The sequence below is a fragment of the Hylaeus anthracinus genome, unplaced genomic scaffold, assembly GCF_026225885.1.
Source record: "Hylaeus anthracinus isolate JK02 unplaced genomic scaffold, UHH_iyHylAnth1.0_haploid 11997, whole genome shotgun sequence".
NCBI lineage: Eukaryota > Metazoa > Arthropoda > Insecta > Hymenoptera > Colletidae > Hylaeus > Hylaeus anthracinus.
Window position 1 is genome coordinate 8,091,097 of NW_026534344.1, and position 11,943 is coordinate 8,103,039.

Below are 11,943 nucleotides of genomic sequence, written 5' to 3' on the forward strand. Positions count from 1 at the left end.
TATATAATAAACTATAATTTTTGTAATATAAATCAAATCTATGCTAATGACACTTTCAGTTACTGGTCATGCGAGAATTGAAGGAAAAATATTAATAAAAATATACTTTTATGCTGGTGCAATTTCTATGATCATTGCTGTATAAATATTTAGTTTTTACTATTTTTAAATGTTACGAATGTGTAAATATTTACATGGTTGAATTTTTTAGTGAAATGCCTGAACACTCACGCCAATTATTTTTCATCAAACCACTGTTTGAACTCTTATTGTTAGGTTACCGCAATTATTTGTAACTAAGACTTGCGTCAGATTTTCTTTCTAACCGATGCTAACAGTTCCAAAATATTAAGAATGTTCCAAACAGTGACTTTATTTTAAAAAGTGTAAGAACTGCCGCTCTATGTCCTAACGGTGAAAACAAAATCCTTTCGCTATTGTTGGCACATCTCGAAGAAATAGTCTCCAAGATTTCGCACAAGTCATCCTGTATAAAAATTTTTAAAAAATATAAAAGACAGGTTCTTACGATATTCAGATCATCTGACGGAAGTTCCGTAGACAGAATTTGCCCGCTGCCACTGGAAGCGTTGCTGAGAGAACGAGAATGCGCTGGGGCGCGCAACGCGAGCTGCTGTTCCAACATTTCTGCATGTTGCTCCAGTTCGTGATATTCTTTCAGCAGTCTCTGATAAGCGCCACGATCTTGATCCTGATCCAGCAGGAGTAGATCCTTTTCTTGTTCCAATCGGTGCTTCAAGTTCTCCTCAGCACCTCGTTGATTATTCTTTAGTTTTTCGTTAGCCACCGAAAGCTCTTTCCGCAGCTTTTCAATCTGCTCTTGAAGCTTCTCGTTCTCGTTCTGCTTCTTCAGAGTGCTTCTCTCCTTGTCCTAACAGAAGTACATTGAAATTAACGCAATTCGACATATATACTTTTATATTCATAAATATATTAAGTATGTTTATCTGTTGACGACAAATATGAATGTTATCGACCTTGCTTATCACAATAATTGTAATCTAAGGGAATAAATGCAAATATGATGAAACGATATGTATATTACGGTGGTCCTTATTTTAACGATTTGAAATCTATTTCAAGCACCCTCTAAATACATTGCAAATACATAAAAAATAATTTCTGTAAAATTTGAGCTCGTAATTATAAGATTAAAACGTGCCCCAAACCTTCGAAAATTTTAAGTGGATACATAAAATTTTCAACTCTAATTCCGGTTAAAATTGATGAAATGATTTGAAATTTGTCCGAATTATTACTTATAGTAATACAAACAAGCCTTAAAAATATCAATTTTTATCCTAATTAATTCCTTATATATCAGTCCAATAAATATGATGCTATTTTCTCTACTTAAAATATTTTTGTAATACTATTTTAAATCAATCAAATATAAATCGTTATTAAAAGAAGAATTTTGATATACTAAATTTGTGAATTATCTGAGAAAAAGTCTTTTTGTTCATGGCACTTTTATAGAAAATAATAAATACTTTCATATTTAAAATATTATATATCATTGTATTATATATATGATAGGTTATATTACATAGCATTCTATCATTAAGAGGGTGCACTTTTTTTCTCTGTCAGATATAGATTTTTTTACTGATATTCTTCTTACTCAACAAATTAAGTAGGGCAGTTGTAAATTTAATAGAATCTTGTGTAGATTCTAATAAAAGATATGTATGTATAAATAAATGTGCAAAATTTCAAAAGTTTATGTCAAGTAGTTAGACTGCAAAAAATAATGAGAATACTTTTTAAACTGATCAAAATAAGAACAGTAACTTCTTAACTTTGATATAAGCCTAGGAATTCTTTCAAATTTTTCAATTCTTTTAAATTTTACTTCATATTTACGTACTTGTAAGATGTCCATTTTTTCGTCCCTTTCGATCTTCACCGCTTCTTCCATCTTTTCCAACACTTTCTCCTTCTCCAGCAATGCAGTGTGCAACTTTTTATTCTCGGCTTCTACCATCTTCAGTGCTTCTAGCTTGTGCTTTAAGTCCACCATTTCGTTCTGAACGTTCTTTAATCCTTGATTTTCTTTCGCCTAAACAAAAATGACAAAAAGTTACGATGTTCCCATGTTCGACCTGATAAAGACTCGAGTTAAACAGCAACGAGAAATCGAAACGCACGAGTTCGGTGATCTTTTGCTGCAGCGTGATGATCTTCTTCTCTAATCCTTTGTTCAAGGACTTGACGTGCTCCACGCTTCTCGCTTCAGCCTTCAATCTTCGGAACATTTTCTTCGCCAGATACCTTCTGACAGCCGCCTGGACGATGACGATGTCTTTCAATTTTTGTCTGCAAGCCATTCGCACTAGGTATCCGCGAGCGAATCTCTGAATTACAGTCGCGGCAGCGTTGTCCTTCATCAACTCGTATCTCTTCCGCGCCATTTTGCCCCTACCATACGTCTGGATGCCAATTATTGTGCGTTTTAATTGTAAGAATCGACGCCTGTTCAACCATCCTTTAACGCGCGCTTGTATCTTTATCGCGGCTCTTTCTTCCCTCACGGCTCGAGCTTTCTGCCTGGCGATATAACCTCTCCCGTACCTCTGAAGACCGTACACAGCTCGTCGAATCTTTCTGTATCTGTTACGGTATATCAGACCGCGTACTGTCTTCTGTATCATGATGCAAGCATCGCGCTGTCTTTCCGCCCGAAGCTTCTCCAAGTAAGCCACTTGACCGGCCCGAAAGAGGACCTTTGTCTTGCCGAATTTGAATTTGTCTTCGTCCTTGATATACCTGAAGCATTTAAATCTCAATTTATCGTAGGCTTTGAGGTGAATGTAGAGCGCTGAAATGCAAGGGTTTAAGAATTCAAAGGTATACAGTTTAATTAGAATAAATGATGAAGTTTGGTATAGTAGCTTGCAGGTTCTTAGGAACCTACGCTTGTTAATCAACAACAAGTAGCGCTTGTTGATCATCGCACAGTCTGACTAACTGCGCTCTATTGTACGCTTTGACTGACTCTGATCTTACTCTGTAACGCATTGGCGTGGGGTGATTCATGTCTTCTTTTTCAATTGCATTACCGTTGGTAAAAGTTCCTATAAGTTTTTGAACAAACTGGCCGAATGTCTTAAAATTGTATGTTTAACGGTTCTCAGTTGTTAAAATGTATAGTAGAAAGTTAATTATTCGAGTACAAAATGATTTACCTATACGTACGTATGTATACAGGTACTCGGAATCAAACAACTCTTAGCTGGCCTGTTTTAAATGCCTCACTGTATATTTAAAGTATCCACAAGGAGACAGATCTATGAACCGAAGAAGTATGATGTGATACTTCCCATTTAACTTCCTTCATTTTTTAGCGAGTTGAAGATTCTTAGGTTAAAAGTTGTTTAATTTGGAAATTTTGAATTATGCCTAGAACGCCCACATAGTCACAGCGTGATGATGGATTGGTCCACGCGCATCGCTAAACAGTTACCAGCACAAGAGGTTAAAACGGTTATGGAAAAAAAAGATCACCGACCTTGCCAGTATGCGTTTGCAGGTCTCTTTGAGATCGTCGCGTCGTATATCCTTGAATCTGCACAGGCATCTGTACCGAAGAAAGAATTCGCTGTACGTTCTCTGACTGGGGAATCCGGCCGCGGATATTCTGATGGTTTCCAGTACACCGCAAGCCCGTAATTGTTGCACAGCACGAACGGGGTTGTACTCGAAAGCTTCCTTTGTATCGTTCGGTTTAATGCAGCGCACGTAATGCGGAGTGGTCGCGTTTAACGTTGACATCAGCATATTCAATGAATCTCGGAATTGCGATCCTACCTACAGATTTCGTTCAGAAACAATAAGTTGAGCCTCCTCGAAGTTCGCTTTGCATAAAATGAATAACAGTGACATTCTCTTATCCATTAGAGTTACCGTTTTCTTATTTTGCTTGGGCGTGGTCAATGTTGGTTTCTGAGCAGAGATTTTTACCCTCACGTTCGACGGGACCGCAAGCTTCGGATCCTCTTCGCTGAATAGCTTCTTCAATAGTTTATTCTGAAAAGATAAACGACGTCAAATTTTCGTCCGACTAAATTAACCTTATAAACGTTAATTAGAATATATAAATAATAGTATCTTATGAATTACGTATTAAATATGAATTCGATGATGTCTTTAAAAATTATGTACGACAGGTTTCGCTTAATACTTATTTAATAACATATTCTTAATTGTTTTTGTTTCTACTTGTTTACTTGGTATTTTACGTTCATTCTTCTGGAATGCTCTTCTATAAATAAAGACTTGCATTGAAGTCGAATATGTTTTATGATAAGTAACTATTTACTTTACAAGAACGTGTCTTCAGTTTTAATAATATATTCAATTTTAGCTGATTTTCAAATATTTAAAACGGAATCTCAAGATGATTTAAATAAACATTTTCGAAGACGATCATTCTTGTCACCTTGATTATCCATTTTAAATGTCTGAGAATCGATTAGAATTAAATCTGCTGTGAAAACTAAAGACATTGTCTTGTACAGCGAAAATTTTGTTTCTGTTTGCAATATTAAATGTGAAAAATGGGTCACTACTTACGAACCATCTAAAAATTTGTTTCGTTTGTATAAAAAGAAATGTTCTCAAATTTCCGATTAGTGAAATAATAAATATAGCGTAGAAGGATACTGAATACAGGATCGGAGGTTGCATTTTGCTTGTTCGGATTAATATCGATTAACTTAGTTTTATACAATAACCAGGATGAACATTGTGTCGATAAACGAAAATACGTTTTTACACACATCTCCGTTTCGCAGTACGTCGACCTGCTCTTCGATAACAGTGTCCCTATTCTTCTCCAAGAATCCGATTGTCTCGTACTGCACTAGATCGGCGAAATGATGAATCAGGAAAGCGGAAGTACCGAACCGTGGCTTCTCGAAGTGCTTCGATTTCTTACATTTCGCGTACAGCTTCTCTGCCCAGGAACTGTCCGAGCCTTTCGGCATCTGTTATTAAAACAGCTGGTTAGTAATTATGTGGACAAAGGTTTCTGAATTCATGAAACGCGCACAAGCAAATTTTCGCAAAATCGTGATCAAAATGTGTATAATATTATAAATAATCATCATTTTATAAAAATATCAAAACGGGTTTGGTAAACCAAATAAAAGGGATCAAAATTCATTTCTTAATAATCGCTCTGTCTTGTGAAATTTAACAAAAGTTTAGAGATTTATAAAAGGTCAAAAAAGCTTCATAAAATCGGCAATTTTCAATCGATGTGTATTTAAAAAAGTTGTAACCTACATTGTTGAAATACGGAAAAGACGATTCGATCCATGAATTAATTACATTAAACGAATTCGATATTTCTTAGAGAGAAGGAGGAAAATTTTCAGCTACGATTTAGTAAACGTTCGTTTCTATAGTACGTCAGGAACGAATGAAAAACTTGACTAACTCTGCACTCCTCGTCCAACAGGTCCAATATACCCAGCTTCGTTTCGATCAGATCGATGCAGGGTTGATTGTCGTAGAAGTCGATGAAGGTCCACTCGATTTCCTCTTTAAGATACTCCTCCTGCTCCAGCTTGAAAACGTGTTGATTGAACTGCTGCTGAAGCTTCTCGTTCGCGTAATTTATGCAGAACTGTTCGAAGGAATTGATCTCGAACGTCTCGAATCCGTAAATGTCGAGGACACCGATGAAGCACTGAGGCTTATTCTTTGATTGCAAGGAATTATTTATACCGGTAACGATCCAAGCGAACAGCTCCGCGTAAATGTGTTTCGCGAGCGCGTCTCTGGCGCCGATCGCCTGCTCCACATTCATCGGTTTCAGAAAAACCTCCCTCATCGAGACGATTTTTCTATGGCACAGCCATTTTTGCATCGCGTTCACGTCGATGCCCAGCAACTCGCAAATGATCAACAAATGCTTGTCCGATGGCTGCAAAATTAAGTCAAAATTAACATTTTACTGTAATGTGTAATTTGAAAGTGATTTTTTCAACGTACAATATCAATTTTACTTGTTTCACAACACAGCTAATTATTAATTGAAATAATAATACATTGAGTCACGAATGTTCATAGATGTTTCTTTTCGAAGTAGAGGTTTTGGTTTTACAGAAATTTATTATTAAAATGGACTGGACATGATTCTATAGAAAAATGTCTCGAGCGCAAACGGTTAAATTTAGATTAAACTTAATAATAAGAGGAATCCAGAACGGTGTTATTGTATAATTTCTATTACTTGTATCATTTGTTCATTTTGTGTAATTTGCATAATACGTATAATTTGTAAAACCTGTGTAATTTGTAGAACTTGTATAGATTTTAACTTTAATTTCGATAACTTGTATAATCTGTTTACACTTGTTTAGTTTCTGAAACTAACATAATTTTTATAACTTGTATAGTTTGTGTGAGTTCTATAATTTGTACATATAATTGAAGGAAGCAGACAAGATTCTTTGGTATATCTAGAGACACTTTGGAGAGACTTTGAAAATTTTAATTATACTTAGTAGCAATATGCACGAGTAAATGTCAGCCTAAGCTGACATAAGTAGTGTAGAAAGTCATCCCCTAAGTTGTAAACTTTTTCTATTAGGGGGACCAGAAAGTAATGTCTTTTCTACGAATGTCGATACTTGTTTATCATTTATCAGTTCATCGTATACCAATTGATTTTTATCGATCAGGTATTGAAAATTTGCACACTAGATAGCAAAAGGTTGTCGATAAAGAGGGCGATTACATAATTGATTAAAAACAAAAACATGTTATAAATTTATTTATTTGAATTTAATATAAAAGAAACGACATTACTTACTAGTCCCCCTAATAAATAGAGTGGTAGCTAAAGTGTTAAGTAGATAGCATTGCAATATGTTCACGACGAATATCGGAACAAATTTTGACCGGAAATAAAGAACTTATATTTACGTGAATGTAGCTGGCTTCGGTGTCCTTTTCGTTGCTCGAATTCTGAGTTTCGGCGCTCCGTATATCAATATTCCCTATGTGCATTATGGCCGCTAAAATACGAAGCATATCGTCTTGCTGTTTGGACGTGAATCCGAGCATGGTGAGCGCGTTTATTGTCTCCTCGAAACACGCCAAGTCCTCGACGCCGTCTATCACCGGATTATTTCCTTGTTTCAGGTAGTGAAAATCATTCTGGTGGCTCAAATGTAAATGAGGAAACCGCGCAGCGGCTGCACACATTTGGTAAAAGACGTGGTAGTTTCTTTCCTCGTTTGCCTAGATAATAGTACAGTTTAAACGTTTCGTTTCTCACGATTACGTGATAATTAACACTCGCACGGTCGTCGACGAAACACACACGTGTACCTTGGGTCTCCCTAGAGTTACACTTTATGATTTCAATACTTATAAAGATAAGTACGTAGTTCAACCCCTCGCCCATACTTTTTCAACTCTCATCCGTGGTCACAATTTCAAATCAAATGCGAATATTCTGAGCGAGACTCGTAATCTTATTTTCAGGCCACATGTAAATACCATGAAATAGCTCGTGGTGTCAAGTTTCGACATAACAGCTAATAGAGGTAGCTAATAATAGTTAGAGTTTAAACATACTTAACAGCAGAGAAACCAAAGAAAGAACTCGGTTACAACCGTAGTTCAGTACTTACCATTGAGTTGCGAAAGTCGATACGAATTTTCTATAATCTAAGTTACAAAGCGAGCGTTCGGTGTTGCTAATAATTTGTCCTTCATTTTGTTTTGTTTTTTCCTTTTTCTAATACAATATAATTATGAGAATCTGACATATCGTTTAATAAAAGAAGCATATTGCAAAGAACATTATATATAAAGAAAAAGAAACAAAAGTACTGTTGAAAAATGTTCAACACGTAAATAGAATATTGCGTTAAACAAATAAGCGCAGAACTACTTCATAGATTACCGCAAAAATGTTACTCTTTTCAATTCTGTGAGCATGTATTCCTATCAATCACTTTTTATTGTTTGGTGTCCGTCATTATGGTTTGCATTTTATCAGACTAGATGGTGCAGCAAGGAATTAATAGTCTTGAACGTTTAATTTAATTACAGGTTTTTAAGGGCAGTGAATATTTTTATTTTATTTATTTAAATTAATGTAATTTAATGTAATTTAATGTAATTTAATCTAATTTAATTTATCGTACTGTGTACAATTGAGATGTTGATTGGCGAGTCTGACCAATTATGGTATAATCTCCTAGATTATGCGATAGAACTAGGAGTATAAGGAGATAAACTACATTTCATCAAACCTGCTAGTCCAATCTCATCTCTGTCTAGTGCATGTCGTATTCTGACATATATGGACTCATTTTATTAACGGGTCGACACAAAAACAGTGAAGAAATTATGTATAAAGAAGCAATCTATATTTTATTCCCAATATCGTTAGATCATTTGTCTGTAGATTTCTTCATTTTAATCAGGAAAGTAAATTCAAGTTAGTTAAGAAAAACTACTTTTCTATTTCTTTAGATCCTTTTCAAGTATTTTCCATCGTAGAATGTGTGATAAACATTATATTTAGGAAAAAATATGTATGGTGATTAAATTGAATTTGAAACTTTTTTTTCATATTGTAACTTGAGTTTACTTTTCTAATAAAAAAGAGAGAAAAACCTAAAAGGAAACAATGGAGAAAATTCAAATGAACTGTACTTTACTTGACCTTGTTCTCAAAATTATAGCCTTATTTGCTCTCCAGCAATGTGCACTTGTTTATCTTCGCCGGAAGTGCTTAAACTGCCTTCAAACCAAATATGCATTTGCAAATGTCCTATTATAGACTTTATCAATGTTCCAAAATCCAAGTATTTAGTCTAATTTGTTAGGAGCTTTTTTTGCGCCAGTAGTTCTTAATCTTTATCATACCTTGGTCACCCCCTTTGTCATATATCAGTATGTTATTCCTCACACAATCGAAGAAAATTACTACTACAAATAGAATTTTTTTTTACACATAAAAATGTGTAATATTTTTCCTTATTTGTAATGTATCTTTGGTATTTAATAAAAAAATTAATTAATTAAGAACAAACTATAATTTTATTGATCGTGAATAAGCAGGCTTCGCTCGCAGGCTTCGCTCGCCTTATATCGGTGAATCAGGACCGTCGTCATGCGTTCTGTACAATCGTCGCCACGTGCTTGAATAATAACCATCAAATTCTCGTAACTTCGTTAAAATTCGCCCCACATTGACGAATAGAAAACCAATTTAAAGCTTAATGTTTCTACTTTTCGATACTTTAATCTTTTGTTATTTAAGTTAGTATTTGAGGAGTAAACTCTGCTCTAAAGAGAGATTTTTTATAGATAGCAGTTTTCATTAAAAATTAACAACAAAATATACAATTATAGATTGAATTAATTGTTAAATAATTCAATTTAGATATACATAATGTTTGCTCAATACCAAATTACCAAAAGTCGAATAATTGAAGATACAAAAACGGGAAATTAATGATTAAAATTTAAACAGTGGACAATTGTCTCCGTTTTGTTGAGTTGCAGTATAAATGAAATATTAAAAATGAAGAATTACTTATCTGGAACATGTTAATGTAACACAAAAACCGATAGCGCGTGGCACCGATTAGGCGAATCCCGTAGCGACGGCCCTGACTGACCGAAACATAGCGAGCAATGGCTGTGCAGCGGCAAAACACCGTTCATGCGTTCCGAGTTGACGTTTTGTCAAACCGTATGGATTAGAAACCGTTCCAACATTTGCCGCGGGTGGTTTTCTCTTCAGAAATGTTTGCAGAATCCGATAACGTAGTGTAAAATCGACCTAGGTGAATAACTCTTCATTAAAATACAAAAGTATTTCGTGAAAAATTCACGCATCATCACCTTTTCGAACTTCGGTGTTCATTTACAGGCAGTCAAAGGAGCAGATAATTTTAAAGGAACATGTCATTATATTCAGAAAACACTCCTCTATCGTTTAAGACTAAATAGAACTTTCTAACGTTCGTAGTTTTCAAGTAGTACTACGTTTTTTCTAAAAATCGACCGTATTTACAAAATCGCGAATTTCTTGAAAACTAAGGGTGATGGAGCAATTTCACTTTCGGATTCATATTTAGGACGAGGAACCCTATAAGAATCACCTAGTGGATATCGCGGAAAAAAAATCGCGTTGGACAGTGTAATTTACATTTTACAGAACAACATATCTTGTCGAATTATATAATTATACATATATAATCTCAATCTCGTTCACTCCTAGTAAACGCAAAAATTTTTCTCAAGGGGAAGTACTTTATCACGGATAATGATACGACGTGAAACAGTATGTTTTCTTCATTACTTTGTGTCTCTAATTCATCATTGTAGTTTTTCACTTGCTAGAATACACATTTTCTTATGCATTTTCCACAATTTTAAAGTTACCCACTTTTTTTTATACTAAAATAGTACAAATTTATTACTATAATATTGCAACCCATGTAAAATATGTATACTATGTATGTTAGCCTTTGACTGACCTTCTGAGGTGTTTTTATATAATAATGGCGTAACGTACAGAGGCATTTCAATAACAACATTAAAATTATTTACATTATATAGGATATTTAATAAATGTATACAAGGATCAACAATTTTTCTCTGACTTACAAACTAAAATATCCTGTGCATTATACTGGAAGGTGTCACTGAGCTTCATTGTGACATGCACTTTGATACTCAAGTAATTTCGAACACGCTTTGCGATATTCTATTCTTGTACATTTAGTAATATTGAATCGATAAACATTAAATTGCCCATATACGTTAAATTATGATTTTATAAAAATAGCTTTTCAGAAGGTCATTCAAAGATCAATATATGTATTATCAGTGGTTCAATTTTCTTTTAATGTTTATGATAATACTGCAACAGAAGTGCGTCATACTATTTAAAAAAAAAAAAGAAAAAGCATGATAATTTTGCAACCTCGAAAAATGTCAACTTCATACAAAAATTTTCTTTATCATATTATTCGCTTCTTTTTTGACATTTTCTCGTTATGAAATAACAGTGCTATTTTTGCTTTCAGCCTTATTGAAATACACTACTATCTAAACTTTTGATAGCATTTTTCATTTTTCTAAAAACAAAACACACATATATACTATTTGTGTGTTATATTTAGTATTCAAATGATTTACTGATGCTGACGAGAATTTCATGATAAACGCAAAAGTGTACATAAATGTATAAAATAGTCTCGGTTAAACAATCTAATTTGATATATTAATTAATATAATTTCAATCAATTATTGTTTAAAAGGGGTAAGAATTTTAAACAAAAATATAATTTTTGATAATATGTTATTAATTAAATAAGTTCTGTGAAGTGCAATTAATAAATTCTGATATTTCATTGAATCAATAACATATATTAAGTTTGTTTCATACTATTATATTTATTCTAGTCTATGCAAGCCTAGTGAACATTTGCGACTCTTTCTATTAGATATCCTACAACTACCTACTTATCTGTAATATCAACAATTTGAGGTAATATACATACAAAAAGGCATACAATTGCTCCATAAGAAAAAATCAAGCACATTCTTTTAGAGATGGTTAATAGAGTTTCACTAGCTTCGATGGTTATCCAAGAGTTAACTGGGCAGTTCTGTATGCTTATAAAAACATGTGACATACATTGAAATAATGATACACAAACAGGTATGTGTATTATAATCGACCATTTATTCCTTAATAATAAATACTAACCTCAATTATTAATCTTATAGGTATGTAGCAAAAGAGGACCTAATAAGAATGACCGAAAAATTGCCTAAGACCATAAATAGAATATCGAATCAATTTTAACAAAGGTTTAAACTTTCTATCAACAAATGAAAATGTGATAGAGTAGTGAAATACTGTATTGAATTCAT

At 33.8% G+C, this 11,943-nt stretch overlaps 1 protein-coding gene across 4 annotated transcripts in view; it reads right to left on the minus strand.

Moving 5' to 3' along the window:
* Positions 1 to 11,943, minus strand: part of LOC128889454 (unconventional myosin-Va) — a 56,830-nt gene that overhangs the window by 11,256 nt on the left and 33,631 nt on the right. For all 4 annotated transcript variants that reach the window (XM_054147099.1, XM_054147098.1, XM_054147100.1 and 1 more), the window contains 8 exons: positions 6,958 to 7,275; positions 5,465 to 5,953; positions 4,803 to 5,009; positions 3,928 to 4,050; positions 3,533 to 3,831; positions 2,172 to 2,790; positions 1,892 to 2,083; positions 530 to 892 (listed from right to left, as the gene is read on the minus strand). In XM_054147099.1, coding sequence (XP_054003074.1) covers positions 530 to 892; positions 1,892 to 2,083; positions 2,172 to 2,790; positions 3,533 to 3,831; positions 3,928 to 4,050; positions 4,803 to 5,009; positions 5,465 to 5,953; positions 6,958 to 7,275 — 2,610 coding nt within the window. The remainder of the gene's footprint in view (positions 1 to 529; positions 893 to 1,891; positions 2,084 to 2,171; positions 2,791 to 3,532; positions 3,832 to 3,927; positions 4,051 to 4,802; positions 5,010 to 5,464; positions 5,954 to 6,957; positions 7,276 to 11,943) is intronic.